This window comes from Silurus meridionalis, chromosome 13 (assembly GCF_014805685.1).
Source record: "Silurus meridionalis isolate SWU-2019-XX chromosome 13, ASM1480568v1, whole genome shotgun sequence".
NCBI lineage: Eukaryota > Metazoa > Chordata > Actinopteri > Siluriformes > Siluridae > Silurus > Silurus meridionalis.
Window position 1 is genome coordinate 303,685 of NC_060896.1, and position 18,911 is coordinate 322,595.

The 18,911-nt window shown below is 39.5% G+C and overlaps 2 protein-coding genes and 2 long non-coding RNA genes across 5 annotated transcripts in view; 2 read left to right on the forward strand and 2 right to left on the reverse strand.

Moving 5' to 3' along the window:
• The window catches only part of LOC124395632, a 4,339-nt gene extending 220 nt beyond the window's left edge, over positions 1–4,119 (reverse strand). Inside the window, exons 1-3 of one of the 2 annotated variants that reach the window (XR_006927650.1) lie at positions 3,827–4,119; positions 204–400; positions 1–4 (exon numbers count right to left, since the gene is read on the reverse strand). The exon at positions 1–4 is cut by the window's left edge and continues 35 nt beyond it. This is a non-coding gene — a long non-coding RNA (uncharacterized LOC124395632). The remainder of the gene's footprint in view (positions 5–203; positions 401–3,826) is intronic. The other variant, XR_006927651.1, reaches the window with a different exon arrangement.
• Positions 1–9,947, forward strand: part of slc12a1 (solute carrier family 12 member 1) — a 29,422-nt gene extending 19,475 nt beyond the window's left edge. The window contains exons 16-26 of the mRNA XM_046864308.1: positions 4,126–4,237; positions 4,648–4,788; positions 5,836–5,942; positions 6,074–6,156; positions 6,485–6,607; positions 6,890–7,015; positions 8,497–8,608; positions 8,705–8,791; positions 8,912–9,047; positions 9,345–9,412; positions 9,662–9,947. Of these exons, the coding sequence (XP_046720264.1) occupies positions 4,126–4,237; positions 4,648–4,788; positions 5,836–5,942; positions 6,074–6,156; positions 6,485–6,607; positions 6,890–7,015; positions 8,497–8,608; positions 8,705–8,791; positions 8,912–9,047; positions 9,345–9,412; positions 9,662–9,797 (1,231 nt within the window). The 3' untranslated portion in view covers positions 9,798–9,947. The remainder of the gene's footprint in view (positions 1–4,125; positions 4,238–4,647; positions 4,789–5,835; positions 5,943–6,073; positions 6,157–6,484; positions 6,608–6,889; positions 7,016–8,496; positions 8,609–8,704; positions 8,792–8,911; positions 9,048–9,344; positions 9,413–9,661) is intronic.
• A 1,888-nt stretch (positions 9,948–11,835) lies between these two features.
• On the forward strand, positions 11,836–14,493 carry LOC124395629. Its single transcript, XM_046864309.1, has 2 exons — positions 11,836–12,812; positions 13,396–14,493. The coding sequence occupies exons 1-2, from the start codon at positions 11,979–11,981 to the stop codon at positions 13,726–13,728; spliced, it is 1,167 nt and encodes a 388-aa protein (XP_046720265.1). The 5' UTR covers positions 11,836–11,978; the 3' UTR covers positions 13,729–14,493.
• A 2,192-nt stretch (positions 14,494–16,685) lies between these two features.
• On the reverse strand, positions 16,686–18,373 carry LOC124395633. Its single transcript, XR_006927652.1, has 3 exons — positions 18,209–18,373; positions 17,237–17,379; positions 16,686–16,789 (listed from the first exon to the last, which is right to left on the reverse strand). It is a non-coding gene; the product is annotated as an uncharacterized LOC124395633 (long non-coding RNA).
• Between the last annotated feature and the right edge of the window lie 538 nt (positions 18,374–18,911).

The window sequence follows — 18,911 nt, forward strand, 5'->3', positions numbered from 1 at the left end:
TACCCTCCAACCTCTATACTACCCCTCCAATCCTCTATACTACCCTCAATCCTCTATACTACCCCTCCAATCCTATACTACCCTCCAGTCCTCTATACTACCCCTCCAATCCTCTATACTACCCCTCCAACCTCTATACTACACCTCCAATCATCTATACTACCCTCAACCCTCTATACTACCTCTCCAATCCTCTATACTACCCTCCAACCCTCTATACTACCCCTTCAATCCTCTATACTACCCTGAAACCCTCTATACTACCCCTCCAATCCTCTATACTACCCCTCCAATCCTCTATACTACTCATTCAATCCTCTATACTACCCCTCCAATCCTCTATACTACCCCTCCAATCCTCTATACTACCCCTCCAACCCTCTATACTACCTCTCCAATCCTCTATACTATTCAATTCAATTCAATTCATGTTTATTTGTATTGCGCTTTTAACAATGAACATTGTCTCAAAGCAGCTTTACACAGATAATGTGGTGATTAAATGTAAATATGTTCTTTGTAAGTATGTTTGTCCCTGATGAGCAACTGTGGCAAGGAAAAACTCCCCGAGATGGCATAAGGAAGAAACCTTGAGAGGAACCAGACTCAAGAGGGAACCCATCCTCATCTGGGTTGCACCAAATGTCCATTTGAAGCATATATGCAAAGTTGCGGGGTACAGTGATGATGATCAGAAGCAAACTGCACTCCCGAGTCAGTGCAGCAGACCGCCAAAACCAACTACAGTCCAATCCGTCCTCAAAGCACCCGTTCTACTCCGGAATTACATGGAACCACCCAAGGTGTTGATGAGAGACCGTCCCGAGCTCCACAGAAGTGTGAAGATCCATGGAGGGGAGAGGGGCAGGAACAGTGGTCACTGGAGCCTCAGGAGCATGTTTAACTCGACCGAAGAGAGAGAGAGAGAGAGAGAGAGAGGGTGACGGGAAGAGAAGGATATGGATTATTAAGTGTAACTATTGTTGTATGAAAGTTAATGTCACTGTGCAGTTTGGACTCCGGCAAGACTCGCTATGGCAGCATAACTAAAAGGGAGAACCAGAAGGTAACACAGACATGAGGGATCTCTGGGATAAGAGACGACCCACCACACCACCGTCAACAAACCTGAGTGAGCGTGTGAATGTGAGGGCGACAGCATACAAATATACCAGTTCACCAAACACTCTATATCCATGCTCCTCCAGATCTGAGCCTTTACCTAAGAAAATCTACTGATAAAAGGCTTGACTAAATAAATAAGTTTTCAACCTCGACTTGAACACTGAGACTGTGTCTGAGTCCCGAACACTGATTGGAAGGCTGTTCCATAACTGTGGGGCTTTATAAGAGAAAGATCTGCCCCCTGCTGTAGTCTTCATTATTTGAGGAACCAACAGATAGCCAGCACCTTTTGATCTAAGTAGGCGTGGAGGATCATACTGGTACAGAAGTTCACTCAGATACTGCGGTGCGAGACCGTTAAGTGCTTTATCGTCAGTAGTAATATTTTATAATCAATGCGAGATTTGATTGGGAGCCAGTGTAGACTAATTAAAACAGGGGTGATGTGGTCATATTTCCTAGATCTAGTGAGGACCCTTGCTGCTGCATTCTGGACTAACTGAAGCTTATTTATGCACTTACTCGCACACCCAGACAGTAAAGCGTTACAGTAGTCTAATCTAGAAGTAACAAAAGCATGAACTAGTTTTTCTGCATCCTGTAACGACATCATATTTCTAATCTTAGCAATATTTCTAAGGTGAAAGAAGGCGATTCTGGTGATATTATTCACGTGAGACTCAAAGGAAAGACTCGGGTCAATAATCACACCAAGGTCTTTGACAGCCGTACATGCTGAAACAGAAACACCATCCAGAGATGCTACGTAATCGGAAAGTTTATTTCTAGCTGCATGTGGTCCTAGTAAAAGTACTTCCGTCTTATCTGAGTTGAGCAGAAGAAAGTTATTAAGCATCCACTGTCTAATGTCCTTTACACACTTCTCAACATTGTTAAGCTGATCTCTCATCTGGCTTTGCTGAAATATACAGCTGTGTGTCATCAGCATAGCAATGGAAGCGAATCCCATGTTTATGAATAATTTCACCAAGAGGCAGCATATATAAAGAGAAAAGCAGTGGGCCTAAGACAGATCCTTGAGGAACACCAAACTTTACCTCATAGAGTGTGGAGAACTCACCATTTACATCCACAAACTGATAGCGATCAGTCAAATAAGACCTGAGCCAAGAGAGAGCTGTTCCTTTATTCCTACAACGTTCTCAAGTCTAGCAAGCAGTATAGTGTGATCAATGGTGTCAAAAGCTGCACTAAGGTCGAGCAAAACAAGTAAGGAGACAAAACCCTGATCAGAGGCCAATAACAGGTCATTTACCACCTTAACTAGCGCCGTCTCTGTGCTATGATGAGGCCGAAATCCTGACTGATACATTTCAAAATGTTATTCATAAGCAGATGTGAGCATAACTGCTGTGCTACAACCTTTTCTAAAATTTTGGATATAAAGGGGAGATTTGATATCGGTCTGTAGTTGGACAACTGACATGGGTCAAGGTCAGGTTTCTTAATAAGGGGGTGGATAACTGCCAGTTTGAAGGATTTAGGTACATAACCAGTGCTAATGGAAGAGTTAATTATTTTTAAAACAGGTTTGATTACCTCTGGAGCTATCTGTTTAAAGAAACTTGTAGGCAAGGGATCGAGAATGCAGGTTGATGATTTTGATGAGGAGATTAATGAAATTAAGTCACTCTCATGAATAGGAGTGAAGCTTTGTAATTGATTGTCTGCTATAATGACACTGCTGTCTACAGGGTTACTTGTAAAATAATTTGGATTTATATTAACCGCCTGGATTTCTTGCCTGATGTTTTCAATTTTATTATTAAAAAAGTTCATGAAATCATTACTACCTATTGATGGTGTGTATGTGAGTGCAGTGCTTTTATTCCCTGTTAATTTTGCTACCGTGCTGAATAAAAATCTAGGATTATGCTTGTTATTTTCTATGAGGGTGGAGAAATATGCTGATCTGGCAGCACTAAGAGATTTTCTATAATTTAGGAGGCTCTCCTTCCATGCTATTTGAAATACTGTTAATTTTGTTTGACGCCATTTACGTTCTAGTTTTCGAGTGTTCTGTTTTAAGGTGCGTATGATCATTATACCACTGTGCTAATTTTTCTCCTGATCATTTTGGTCTTAAGGGAGCTACATCATCTAGAGTGTAACGTAACGTTGTTTCTAGATGTTCAGTGGCCCAGTCGAGCTCTGCGGGTCTGACGGAGATCTATCTAATATCGTAATATCGGAAGATTATTAATAAACGCGCTGCTGTAGCTGACGTGAAAGTACGCTTAACACGGTAACGTGGTGATGTAGAAATGCAATGACTAGGCAAATTTTATACTACCCTCCAACCTCTATACTACCCCTCCAATCCTCTATACTACCCTCCAACCCTTTATACTACCTCTCCAATCCTCTATACTACCCCTCCAACCTCTATACTACCCCTCCAACCTCTATACTACCCTCCAACCTCTATACTACCCCTCCAATCCTCTATACTACCCCTCCAACCTCTATACTACCCCTCCAATCCTCTATACTACCCTCCAACCTCTATACTACCCTCCAATCCTCTATACTACCCCTCCAACCTCTATACTACCCTCCAACCTCTATACTACCCTCCAATCCTCTATACTACCCTCCAACCTCTATACTACCCTCCAATCCTCTATACTACCCTCCAACCTCTATACTACCCCTCCAATCCTCTATACTACCCTCCAACCTCTATACTACCCCTCCAATCCTCTATACTACCCCTCCAACCCTCTATACTACCCCTCCAATCCTCTATACTACCCCTCCAACCCTCTATACTACCCATTCAACTTTGAATCTTACCATCTCTAACAGGTAGTTTTATCTCCTGCTGTAGAAACAGTAGTTTCTGTAAATACCATAATCCACATGAACAGTACAGACACAAAGGTATAAAAAGGCTGGGGCAAAAACTTACCCCATCAAAAAGTACTGAATAATAAAGATATTGATTGTTGATTTGATGAAAGTGTTTTTGTGGCTCAGGCCTCAGTGCATCGTGTTGACTGGAGCTCCTAAAAGCCGTCCGGCTCTACTGGACCTCGCTCATTCCTTCACCAAAAACTTCGGCCTCTGCATCACCTGTGAATTGTTTGTGGTGAGAAAACCTCTGCCTTCATCTCTCTGTACTATACACCTCTGCACATCTGGAGCTTTTTATCTCAATAATCTTTACAGCAGTGTGTACAGAGATACAGAGTTTCAGCGTTTGTGATTGTTTTGATCAGGGAGAGAGCTACAGAGACAGGGGCGTATCATTTCAAAAGTGGGGGATGAAATGTGCAGTGTTTTTTTCCCTCCACTAAAAAAGTGAGGGGGACGAATTAACTTTTTATAAAAAGTGCAGGGGACATGTCCCCCGTGTCCCCCGCGTAATCTATGCCCCTGTACAGAGAGAGAGCAGGAGCTGAGAGGTTGTACATTGTAAGTATTTTGTGTTTATTGTGTGTGTGTGTGTGTGTGTGTGTGTGTGTGTGTGTGTGTGTGTGTGTGTGTGTGTGAAATCAGGGTCCTACTACAGAGAGACAGCAGGAACTGAGTGATTGTATGGAACAGAATCAGTTGTGGCTCAATCAGCAGAAGAGGAAAGCGTTTTACACTGCTGTAGCAGCCGACAGCTTTCACCATGGAGCCCGGAGTCTGTTACAGGTATTAGATAAATAAATCAGAGATTAGTAGAGGTGGCAAAAGTCCACACCTCCTTCACTCAGTAGAAGTGCAGTTACTGGTGTTTTAAAAGATTCTGGTAAAAGCTGAAGTTCTGACTGCACTTTTTCACTCAAGTTAAAGTAAAGAATTTTGGGCTCCGACATGTTCTTCAGTAAAAACTAGTGATTATTACTACCTGTTTTAGTGTCACGCTGAAAACTGAACCTCACATCATATTAATATATTCATATAAAACAAATTTAAAATGTTGTTCTCTAATGAATGTATCCAGTCTGAAGATCCACCATGTAGAACACAAGCAGAGAAAAGATGATGATGATCAGGTGATCAGGAATGTCTCTGTTCTCATCAAAGACTCCCTCTGTCTCATCCACGTTAACCCCAGACTTCTTACTGCCTTCTTACTGCTCATTGTGAGCTTCAGAAACTAGTCTACGTCTGTGGTGTGTGAGAGACAGGAGAAGATCCACCAGTGGATTGAAAAAGCAGCACAATGAGAAGAAACGTTATTGTGCTGAAAACAAAAAACAAAAAAAAAATGTACATTTCACCAAATAGATTAAAACTAAATTAACGAGTCTGTTTTGAAATTGTAAGAAGTATAAAATACAGATATTTGTGTAAAAAAGTAATGAGTGAAAATAAAAAGTTTTAATAGTGAAGTAAAGAACTGATACCAGAAACATCTACTTAAGTACAAATATTTTGTTACTTCCTCTCTGGAGATCAGGAAGTTCATACCGTTTATAATATGAATTATATATCGTTTATTACGTGGTGAATGTTTTCCTCATGACCCATCGGGTCACAGATAACTTAGATCAGACACAGGAGATAAGCAAATCTAATCTAGACCTGCAGTGAAAGTGATCAGGGTTTCCTTTGAACGTATTGAAACGTATTAGAACGTCATTATCAGTATGGATAACAACAGCGCGTTTGATAACACAATACAGACACTGTGTGTGTGTGTGTGTGTGTGTGTGTGTGTGTGTGTGTGTGTGTGTGTGTGTGTGATGGTTTCAGGCATCAGGGTTGGGGAGACTGAGACCAAACACACTGATGTTGGGGTTTAAGAGAGACTGGAAGACAGCAAACACTGAAAATGTACAGGCATATGTCAGAGTTCTGCAGTACGTATGCACACACACACACACACACACACACACACACACACACACACACACACACACACACAGAGAGAGAGAGAGAGAGAGACAGCTACTCCTCACTCTGATAATACTGTCGTGTGTGTTGTGTTCAGTGATGCGTTTGATTTTGAATATGGGATGGTGATGCTGAGAATTAATCAGGGGCTCGACATCTCACACATCCTCACAGCTCAAGGTAAACAACACACAACACGCAATACACAAATAAATAGCACACAAATAACAAACAATACACAAACAACAAATATACAACAAACACAGACAAACACAAAACAAACAAACAAACAAATACAACAAGCAAAAAACAAACTAATGTTGGGGGAATGAGTGTTTGCACGTGTGTATGTGTGTGTGTGTGTGTGTGTGTGTATGTAAATGTGTGTGTGTATATATATATATATATATATATATATATATATATATATATATATATATATATATATATAATATATATGTGTGTGTGTGTGTGTGTGTGTGTGTGTGTGTGTGATGTCTCTGTACAGAGGAGATGGAAAGAATGCTCCTGGAGCAGCAGGTGATGGAGATGGAGGAATCGGGCTTTCAGGAAGGAGATAAAGGGTTTTTTAGAAGATACAGAAAGTCGAATAAAGAGCCGACTCCTAAAGGTACCAACTGCATTCTGTACAGGTGATAGTTATAGCCCCGCCCACCACGCAAGTCTCTTTACAGGTTTAGACTCATCTCTTTCTGTCACTCATCTCTTACTCTGCACAAAGAACTTTAACCATCTGTGCTTCTCAAATCTAATCTCACACACACACACACACACACACACACAGCGTCATCATCTACATCATATAGCTTTACATCATCACCATGCTTGTCACAACTACCTAAATTACTGACTTCATATACCTGCTCTCTTTGCCCCTTCTTTCTGCCCCCAGCTGTGGAATTGCCCCAGTCCTCAGATATGATGAAGATGAACCAGCGTTTGATGGAGGCCAGCTCTCAGTTTAAGAGGAAGCAGGAGAAAGGAACCATTGACGTGTGGTGGTTATTTGATGATGGAGGTATAAGTCAGAGGGAGGGAGGGTTGATATCACACACCACTTCTTCTTCTTCTTTCGGTTTCTCCCATTAGGGGGCGCCACAGCGGATCATCCGTCTTCATACCCCCCTGTCCCCTAAATCTGCCTCTGTCACACCAACTACCTGCATGTCTTCCCTCACCACATCCATAAACCTCCTCTTTGTTCTTCCTCTATTCCTTCTTCCTGGTGTCTCCATCCTCAGCATTCTCCTACTGATATACCCCATGTCCCTCCTCTGCACATGTCCAAACCATCTCAATCTCACCTCCCTCACCTTGTCTCCAAAACGTCCTACTTGTGCTGTCGATACTCTTCTATCACAAATCACTCCTGCTATCACTCTTCTCCACCCACTCCACCCTGCCTGCACTCTTTTCTCTAACACACTCTCCATTACTTTGCACTGTTGACCCCAGGTACCTGAACTCCTTCACCTTCTCCACCTCTTCTCCCTGCAACCGCACCCCTCCACTGTACTTTGTCTTACTTCTACTGACTTTCATTCCCCTTCTCTCCAGCGTGTACCGCCACCTCTTCAGGCTCTTCTCCACCTGCTCTCTACTCTCACCCACTAATCACAATATCATCTACAAACATCATCAGACTCCTGTCTGACCTTGTCCATCAACTGTCCATCAACCTGTTCATCACCACTGCATACAAGAAAGGGCTCAGAGCCGATCCTTGATGCAGTCCAACCTCCACCTTGAACCAGTCTGTCGTTCCTACTGCACACACTGTCCTCATACATGTCCTGCACCACCCTCACATACTTCTCTGACACACCAGACTTCCTCATACAATACCACAACTCCTCTCTCCACCCTGTCGTACGCTTTCTCTAAATCCACAAACACACAATGCAGCTCCTTCTGACCTTCTCTATACTTCTCCATCAACATTCTCCAAGTAAATAATCCATCTGTGGTGCTCTTCCTCAGCATGAAACCATACTGCTGCTCACAGATGGTCACCTCTTCTCTCAGCCTGGCTTCCACTACTCTTTCCCATACTTTTATATCAAACAACACTTACTGATTTATAATCCAGTCTAATAACTCAGGTTGGTGGAGGTCTGAGGCCAACAAGGTCTGATAGCAGTTTTAACAGTTTGAACTTGTGCTTTTAGGTCCTGAATGATCCGTTTAAACCATGACATCTATAAACATTTTTACCCCTAGTCAGAAAAGTGCCACATGCCACAGAGGCAGGCAGAGACAGATGTGAGAAACTCTTTATTATGAGATAAACAAGCTCAAACTTAGGCAGAGTCATGGTGAACATCAGCACAGGTTCTGGCTGAACAACGAGCAATAAAACAGAAGAAAAAACAATCAGAAAATCACCTGGAGAACTGAGTGTATACTTCACACAGACAATGAATAATCTGACCAATCACAATCCAGAACTCAGCATTGCTCTGTGTGTGTGTGTGTGTGTGTGTGTGTGTGTGTGTGCAGGTCTGACTCTGTTACTGCCCTACATACTGACCACAAGGAAGAAGTGGAGAGATTGTAAACTACGTATCTTCATCGCTGGACAACTGGAATGTGTAGAGCAGGAGAGAGAAGCGTATAAACAATCACACACACACACACACACACACACACACACACACACACACGAAGCCTGAAGTGTTTAATGTATTTCATTTATTGTGTGTTTCAGAATTCAGTCAATGCTGAAAAGATTTAGAATCAAATGCATGAACATTACCATCATAACAGACCTCCACATCAAGCCTACATCAGAGAAGTATGTGTGTGTGTGTGTGTGTGTGTGTGTGTTTGCTTTATTAGGAATGTTCTTAGATCATGACTTTTGGTTGTCCTTTGCCATTAACTTGTGTGTGTGTGTGTGTGTGTGTGTGTGTAGTTGGAAGTTGTTTGAGGACATGATTGCACCGTTCCGGCTGTATGAAGGTTCTAAGGAGACGGTTCAGGCTGAAGCTCTGAGGAAGGAAAATCCCTGGAAGATCACAGATTTTGAGCTGGACCGCTTCGAGGAGAAGGTCTCACACACACACACACACACACACACACACACACACACACACACACACTAACACAGGTGTGGTGGGGAGTGAATAGAGGGATGAATAAATAGATGGATTTTTGGAGAAGTAAATGGATGGATGCATGTGTTGGTGGTTGAGAGATTGAATGAATGATAAATGAAAGGAAAAATGAATGGCTTTTAAAAATGAGTGAATAAATGGATTGTTAGATGGATGAATGGACAGATGGATGGATAAAGAGATGAACTAATGAATAAATGGGTAAATGTTTCGTTTGTTGTCTCTGTACAGACGAGTCTTCAAGTGCGTCTGAATGAGTTACTGCAGGAGAGCTCCAGAGCTGCTAAACTCATCATAGTGTAAGTAACACACACCTGTCTCTCACACACACACACACACACACACACACACACACACACACACACACACACACACACACACACTCTTCTCATACTCACATATTATTAATATTATTATTATTATTATTATTATTATTATTATTAAAGTTAAACACAGATTTTCTTCATTATCATTGTCCTGTATAATCATGATGATAATGCAATGTGTGTGTGTGTGTGTGTGTGTGTGTGTGTGTGTGTGTGTTACAGGAGCATGCCCATTGCAAGGAAAGGTTCTGTATCTGATCACCTGTACATGTCATGGTTGGAGGCTCTGACTAAAAACCTTCCTCCGACTCTGCTGGTGCGCGGAAACCACAAGAGCGTCCTCACCTTCTACTCATAAAGGCTGTGTTCCAATCCCACTCTGTCTCCACTCACACCAGTGTCTCTAAAGTGTCTGTGAAATGTATTTAGGGCACAGCCCATGAACACACTGCTTCCCTCTAGTGGAAAGCTAGATCAATAACAAGCTTGTGCGCGTGTGTGTGTGTGTGTGTGTGTGTGTGTGTGTGTGTGTGTGTGTGTGTGTGTGTGTGTGTGTGTGTGTGTGTGTGTGTGTGTGTGAACGACGACAAAAATAATGACTAATAGATCTATAAAACAATGTGAGATTTTTTTAAGTGAATGCATAAATGAAGGACAGGGTGAGTGTATGTATGGATGGATAAAGAAAGAAAGAAAGAAAGAAAGAAAGAAAGAAAGAAAGAAAGAAAGAAAGAAAATGTTGATGGATAGTTGCATGTACAAATGTGAAAAGTAATTATGGGTAATGGATAGACAGATGGGTGATGGATGAAGAAATGCAATTAGAAAGGCGGAGGGGTATTTTCAAGGCTTGTGTTTATGCTCGGTGGGTTTTTTATATATTTTGTCTCTTTCTAAAGGCACTTAGTGAAAACACAGCTGGGGAAATTATTTAATCTATAACCTTTTATGAATAGATTCATCAGATCTCTATATTTATAACAGTTATGAGAAAAATGCTTCACTGAGGTAATCATTACATGTATGCTGATTTCATAAGTGTGTATTCCTGAAATTACTCAATAAAAAAAGAACTGTATTGAAACTCATTCATTCAATTCACTCATTTTATACAGTATATCAACCCAGCGATGTGTAAAAAATATATATTTGTTAGTAATATAACAAATTCCTCACAGATACTCATGTGGACTGTTTGTGGTTGAACGCCTTGATAGTGATGGTTGAAAACATGTACACAACCACGTGATACCCCAACAAAGATCAATCACCTGATACACCAACACACATCAGCTTCAGCAATCCTTGCTCAGGGGTCAGCAAGGACATGAACAAACAGCCTGACCTGTATTGAAATCATTAAAGATGGCCCCTGTGAACTGATCTTATTAAAGGTAGGAACATAATTTAACATACAAGAACTGTATCCAGTGTTTGAGGAGGAATACTTGAGAGGAACCAAAGTTAGAAGGAGCCTATCCTCATCTATGCCAGATACCAGTAACATTATACATCATTGAAATTTTTCAAAGCAAGTGTAGTCTTATGGCTCTCGAGATAGAGCATCCTGTCATTCACCAGTGAGAGATGTTTGAAGGTTACTCTGGGTTATGTTTATTGTCGTGTAATGTGTTAAGGACACCGTACATGATCAGACTGCAAGCAGGACTCCAGCTTTACTTGGACACTGAGACTGTGAAAGTTCTACCCTTTGCTGTAGTCTTCCTTAATTAAGGTACCAACAAATAACCTGCACCTTTTGGTGGATTGTAATAGAAGAGAAGTTCGCTGAGGTACTGAGCAGCGGTGCGACACCATTCGGTATGAGTGAGTGTCTGGATCGCAGAAAGCTGTTTGTAAGTTAAGACAACAGACAGAAAACGTTGGTCAGTACAACTGATCTAATGTGAGAACTTGTTCTTTTTTAATGATGTTTATTCTAAAGTTTTATAGTAAATAGTCGTTTTGTACGGAAGCGCATTGCATTCACAAAAAAAAAAAAAAATCACAGCCAGGATCTCATAATTATGAGATACTAAGTCATAATTATGAGATAAGGATCTCATAATTATGAGATACTAAGTCATAATTATGAGATCCTTATCTCATAATTATGACTTAGTAAGTCATAATTATGACTTAGTATCTCATAATTATGACTTAGTATCTCATAATTATGAGATAAGGATCTCATAATTATGAGATACTAAGTCATAATTATGACTTATTATCTCATAATTATGACTTACTAAGTCATAATTATGACTTAGTATCTCATAATTATGAGATCCTTATCTCATAATTATGACTTAGTATCTCATAATTATGAGATCCTTATCTCATAATTATGACTTAGTATCTCATAATTATGAGATAAGTTGGGGCAGTCTGTGGCAGGGGAGCGTTTTAGCGCATAACACCGGATCTGACGTTACTGCATTTTTTTGCTCGGAAGTGCCACGGCGATCTAGCAGATATAATATGGTTTAGCTTAAGGACTGTATAAGGTTAGGTCATCGCTTCTGGGAAGACGGGGACAATGGAGCAAACATTGCCAAATTTAATTCGCTTTTATTTCTTACTTGGGTTTAGACATTCGGAGATATTAATGTCATTGAGTAATTTGGATGGTATTATCATTAGTATGTCAACACTGCGCAGGTATCTAAAGTGCTTAGGACTGTTCAGGAGAAAAGCACATTCTGACCTTCTCGAAGTAGCTCTCTTTCTCCAGGAGCAGCTAAACCAACATGGAATGCTTCATGGATACAAAGTCATGCATTTGAAATGCATCCAAGCTGGCTTAGTGATATCTCAGAGAACTATCCGGCACCTGCTGAAAATTCTGGATCCTCGCGGAGTTAACCTGAGGCGCAGAAATCGTCTAAGACGACGTCTTTACAGAAACCCAGGTCCCAACTTCTTGTGGCACCTAGATTCCTATGATAAACTCAAACCATATGGAATATGTATTAATGGGTCAATTGATGGGTTTTCACGCATGATCATATGGCTCCATGCTTACACCACAAACAGCAATCCAAAAGTTATTGCTGGTTACTTCCTTGATGAAGTGCAAAATAGGAATGGCACTGCTACAAGAATCAGGGCAGACCTGGGAACTGAAAACTGTTTAGTGAAACAGATGCAGTTATTTTTAAGAGGTAACCATGACGACGTGTTTTCAGAGAGATGCTTCATTACTGGCTCAAGTAATCATAACCAGAGGATTGAACAGTGGTGGGGATTTTTAAGAAGACAACATACACAGTACTGGATCAATGTCTTCCAAGACTTGAAGGACATGGATTACTTCTCAGGGGATTTCCTTGACAAAAATCTAATACAGTTTACATGTCTGGAAATAATTGAGGTAAGACTTTTTTAATTTTAGTTCAATTAAGAAAAGTTGAATTCATAACAATGTGCTTTTTGGGCGGAATGCTAGTTGAGTGGTTAGCACTCTCAAGTTTGCACCCCAGGGTCGAAGGTTCAATTTCTGCTTCGGGTTTGTGTGCATGGAGTTTGCATGTTCTCCCCGTGCTTTTGTGGGTTTCCTCCAGGTACTCCAGTTTACTCCTACAATCCAAAGACATGCAGATTAGTCTAATTGGTATTCCCAAATTAACCGTATTGTGTAAATAAGCGTATGTTTGTGTCATGCAATGGACTGGCAGCCTGTCAAGGGTGTACCCGCCTCATGCCCTAAGCCCCATAGGTCTAAAGGTCATCTGAAGCTAAAATATGCTTCAGTGTTTTTAAAACAAATCAAGTAGCTGCCTTTTCTACTTTTTATTTGCATTTGGGCATTTTCATGTAAGGCATCTTATTTGCCTTATTTATCTCTGTTTTGATGTCTCTCTGCCTCTCAATTTGAGTAATTTTTTTAATCTCATATACAGTTTAAGAACATTGAGCAAGAAATAGTTGTAGTGAATTTGTTTTTTTTCCTCCAGAGGGAGCTGCATGAAGTTGCTTGTCTGTGGAACTGCCACAGAATTCGCCCCAGCAGGAATGCAGTTTCTCCAAGTGGACGACCACTAATGATGTACACCCTTCCACGCCTCTTTGGCACTACAGACTATCTCAAGACTGTATCCTATCAACAAGTACATGCTTGTAAAGAGGAATGCCTGCCAAGAGGGCCACATCCATGTGATGAGACTGTTTTTGACATTTGTTGCCTAGTAATGTCAGAAAACTATCTAAACCCACCCACTACTCCAGAAGAAGCAATTGAACTTTATCTTTTTTTACGAGCCTACATGCATATTCTTTTAGAGCTTTAACAGTAAGTGCCCAAAGGCTCACCCATGGGTACCAAAGGCTGCCTGTCCAGTCTTATCCCACAAAGTCAATGCAGCACAAAATCACTGAAACAGGTCAATGCTGGCCACGAATCCTGTGTGCTGGCACTGGATCCATTGGGCTGTTGGGTAGTTTGTTTTATAATAACTAAATATATATATATTAACTGAAATACTGGTTCCTCACGCAACAGTAGATTTACACAAACTGCAAAAAAGACTTATTATCTAACAGTTTATTTAACCAACACTGTGATACTAAAACGTCAGAACATTACATTTAGCACATTTTACAGCAACCACTACAATATTTGCCTTAGATTTGGCTGAATTATTTTACGTTTAAAAAAATCCATGGCACTTTTGCCTAGAAAAAAGAACACAAAGTTAACACTTGAGTAACAATGACCTCTCCAAGAACAATATATATAAACATTAGTATCAAACATTTTTCTTGCTCATAAATCTTAATAAAAATGGATGTATAAGCATAAACAGAAAAAAAATGTCATTGGTTTATTGATCCCACTTTGCACTGCTGGTTCCTTTTTAAGTGTTAATGTGATGCTAGGCATCTGAAATTCACATTGCCATCCACTAACTATGTAGATTACCACAACCAAAAAAACTTTGTCTGTGGGGAATTCTGAACAAATGCATCTGATTTGTTGATGCTGCAGCATCACTAAGAAAAAACTATGATAACAGAACAAGTGGACAACATTTAATTGACAAATAAATCCTTGTTTGCAACACTTACTTTTTTCTTAGACTGTATTGTTAAAAAAACAATTGATATGAATGGATATAAATGGATATGGATATGATTTCTGTAAATATTGTAAATAAAATTACCTTGGTGCAATCCTTTTACAGTAATGGACTTTGTGGTAAAACTTTAACTACTGTTTCACTACAAACTATATATATATATAAAAAACCTGCTGTGTACTGTATGTGCATTGTCTTACTACACAATATCCATAGTGTAGTAGCTGCTGGTCAGTACATTCTCCATTTCAACACGTAGCTCTGGGTAGGAGTTGTATGTACAAGGTAACTCCAAAACAGATCCACAGGTGTGTGCAACTGGTCGACGTGCAAGTCCATCCAAAGTTGTAAACACAACTCTAATTTCTGTAACACAGATGACATCTGACCCTGTCACAAATCTCAGCATTCTTCTAAGACCCACCTGATCCAATCCACGTATGTATTGTTGTAGAAATTTGAAGGCTTGGTTCTCAGCTGGTGTTGTTGGATTTGCTTCAATCAGCTTTAAGACTTTTCTGGAGTTGGTTTCTTGTCCTCATACATGGTCCATATCTTTGCTGGTGTGGTTAGTGTGGTCATCAGGGGTTGGGCTGCAACTACTGACATGTTATCGAGCATATTTTGGTCGCTGAATTATTTGTTTGTGTGCAACTTGAATAAGGACTGCTTTAAGGTTATCTTGTGATGGGACTGTTTTTACTCCCAATCGATCCAGCAGATCTAATAACTCATCCTGACCATCACTGTCAAGGTCCTGCTGTAAAGCAGTAGTTATGAGATCTCTCTCACACTGACTCAGATACAACAGCAATGACTGATACAGTAAATCAGTAGATACAGCATGTTCTCCGAATATCAGTGCAGTGGTAAATGCTGGGGCAACCCGCAATGGGAAGTAGCCTTGATCTAGAAAACCCTTGGCTAATATTCTTCCCACAGCTTTCCATTCATCCTCTTGCCATTTTGGTGACAGAGATGGCACTCTCATTTCTGCCCCCTCAGCTGCACAATCTAGAAATTCTGTCCAAAATGCAGCATAGACATCCCTTGACACACCATCTGCATCATGGCCTTTTTCATTAATAAAGCTGTACTTTAAGGGGTAGTTAAGAATCAACTCATCTTTGAATTGACAAATCATTTCCTCTAATAGATTTACTCTGTGAAGTTTGATACCCACTGTAAGTAGCTCATAGTTTGTACCAAAGTTTGAACGAGCAATGCCATCCTCTACGAAAAGAGTGGACGTGGATGGGACAACACTGATGACTTCTTCTGTGGGAGAGAAATCTTGAAAAGGCTCAATCAGATGGGTTTCAGAGAGCAACTCATAGTCTGCATTACCACTTGAACAGACAGTATGTTTAACAGGAGTGGATGTAGAAAGGCCAACATTAATGACTTCCTCTGTGGATGCAACAACTGGAACAGTGTCATCAAGCTGGCTTGCAGATGATGCATCTTCTATGCCACCTACAATCACCTCTGAATCATAAGACAGAGAAGTAAGATCAATTACACCAACAACAGCTAAATGGGCACTGGAGGTTGCATGATTACACTCTTTAACTGTACAAGATGGATTGGTTTGTGGTTTATGTACACAAAGTGGCTTTTCCAGCTGTTGATCAGAAATAAGGCTCTGTGCTCTCTTCTGCTGCTCTCCTAGAGGGCCACTATGTCTGTCCTTCTCATTGTCCACTTCTGTGGCAGATTTGTCTTTGTGCCACATCGTATGTAAATAAAAGCTTAAAATACCAAATTTTGACAGTGTGTACAGCTCACCAAGCGTAATGCTGTCTTCAAGTTCTGATTCCTTAAAGTCATAAATACTATGAGTGAATTCTTCCCACTTTCCTTTTTTTGACTCACCATGTGGAAAAAATAGTTCCTTGGCATGAGACATAAGGTCATTCTTGGTTGCATCCTTGGATATATCAAGAATTCTTGTTCCTCCGCCACAGCGTTTTCTGACTTGCTTTCCTCATGGAGCCACCCTAACTCGATTTTTCTTGAAGACTTTGTAGCATTTCTTTTATAGCTTGCTTTTTTGTAGGCCTTCTTTCTTCTGTAGTTTCCTCTTCATGGCTTGTTGTTGCTGTGCTCATTTTCTTTCGCAGTTTTTCAAGAAGGGACATCTTTGAGCAGCTATCGTCTTTTCGTTTTGTTTGTCCAGACAGTACCGCCTTGTAGCAATCCTGTCTCCATACAGTGGTATGTAGCGTGCAAGGCAGGTGTCATCTAGTTCTCTGACAACTGATGTATCAATCTGTAAATTGAAAACTTAGCAAAGTTAGCTTTAAATTAATGTCAGTTTGTTTTAAAGTAAACTTGGCAATGTTTATAATAATTGCTTTTGCAAAAGTATTTTTTCTACAGTTACATTTTACTTCTTTACCAAAAAAGTAAGCCTAGGTAAGATGAGATGATCACAAATTTACATGAAAGTAAAACATATTTTATATTCTCTAGCAACAAAAGGCTAAAGGTTAAATTACTTGAAAACAAAGCACAGCCCTGTTTAAACTGTATTGTGCCTCTATTGCTAAACATACCCTATGTATGTATCTAAATATCAGAACAGGCAAGCAGTGCTGTTTAGTTTAGATTGATTCTTCATAGTGGATTATGTAAACAGTATGTACAATATAAAACCATCATTACTAGTGTTTTAATACATAATACTTTGTAATAATTATTATTGTCATAAACTTACCCTGTCTTGTTGCATTTGGTCAATATTTTGTTCAGGAACACCCCTCTTACGAAGAAAATCCCACAGACCAGCATCCTCATTAGTACGTTGCTGATGTGGAGATTGAGCTGCCATTTCCTCCATTTCCAGTTGCAGTGAACACACTTAAAAAAAAGAAAAAAGGATAACAACTACAGTTACTCTGACAGCTCTTGCAAACTAAGTAACTGAATGTTAGCTACCATAACATTCAATAAGTCACATTTTTTTCTCATAAAGAGAGCATTATTAGAAACAACATAGAAATATTAAAACAGAAATATAAAATAATTTTAATAAATTCTTCATTTAATAACTGTGCCAAGTTGTTGTGGGGATTGATGGCCCGCTGTGGCGACCCCTCGATGGGAGCAGCCGAAAGACTAATAACATTAACTTAAACACCTTTCCAGTTATACTGTACTTTCAGCCTCAAAGCACATAGTATGACTGAAAATCAATTCCTCCAATATCTAGCCATTATTGCAAAATGAGGATGGGTTCTATGTTGAGTCTGGTTCTTCTCAAGGTTTCTTCCTATTGCCATCTCAGGGAGTTTTTTCTTTCCATTATTGACAAACTGATAAATAAAATGTATACATAATACAATTTCCTTATTTTTATTATGCAAGGACAGTGATATATCTCTTTTTATTATGATGAAGGCACAATAAGTTTAAATCATTGAAAAGTGAAATTGATAGGTCCACTTTTCACATTTTTAATTGAAGTAATTAGCACAGCGGAGCACTGTATTGCTCAGATTATTTTAGCCAGCAGACCATTGAATAACTGAATTTTATATGGTGGACAGACAGAATGTGTAACATATATTAGTTGTCAATGTTAAAATATAATAATAATGATGATGATGATGTTAATAATATTAACGATAATAATAATAATAATAATAATAGTTAATGCACCGTATCTATAACGTGAAGCAAGACTTACCGTAGCTAAATTAATTAGCAGGAGGGGCAGGTCAGCGAAGAAATGTCCAGTACTAAAATACTAAAATACAGTCCTTAAGCTAAACCATACAGTCCTTGATAGATGAGATACTGCTAGATCGCCGTGGCACTTCCGAGCAAAAAAATGCAAAAACGTCAGATCCGGTGTTATGTGCTAAAACACTCCCCTGCCAAAGACTGCCCCAACTTATCTCATAATTATAAGATACTAAGTCATAATTATGAGATAAGGATCTCATAATTATGAGATACTAAGTCATAATTATGAGTTAGTAAGTCATAATTATGAGATAATAAGTCATAATTATGAGATAAGTCATAATTATAAGATAAGTCATAATTATGAGATAATAAGTCATAATTATGAGATAATAAGTCATAATAATGAGTTAGTATCTCATAATTATGAGATCCTTATCTCATAATTATGAGATACTAAGTCATAATTATGACTTAGTAAGTCATAATTATGAGATAATAAGTCATAATTATGACTTATTATCTCATAATTATGAGATCCTTATCTCATAATTATGACTTAGTATCTCATAATTATGAGATCCTTATCTCATAATTATGACTTAGTATCTCATAATTATGAGATCCTTATCTCATAATTATGACTTAGTATCTCATAATTATGAGATCCTTATCTCATAATTATGACTTAGTATCTCATAATT

Bases quoted from the DNA above. Each gene is read 5' to 3' on its own strand.
- LOC124395629 (XM_046864309.1), top strand. From the start codon at position 11,979: ATGGAGCAAACATTGCCAAATTTAATTCGCTTTTATTTCTTACTTGGG. The intron at 12,813-13,395 runs GTAAGACTTTTT...TTTTTCCTCCAG, and splicing joins CATGTCTGGAAATAATTGAG to AGGGAGCTGCATGAAGTTGC.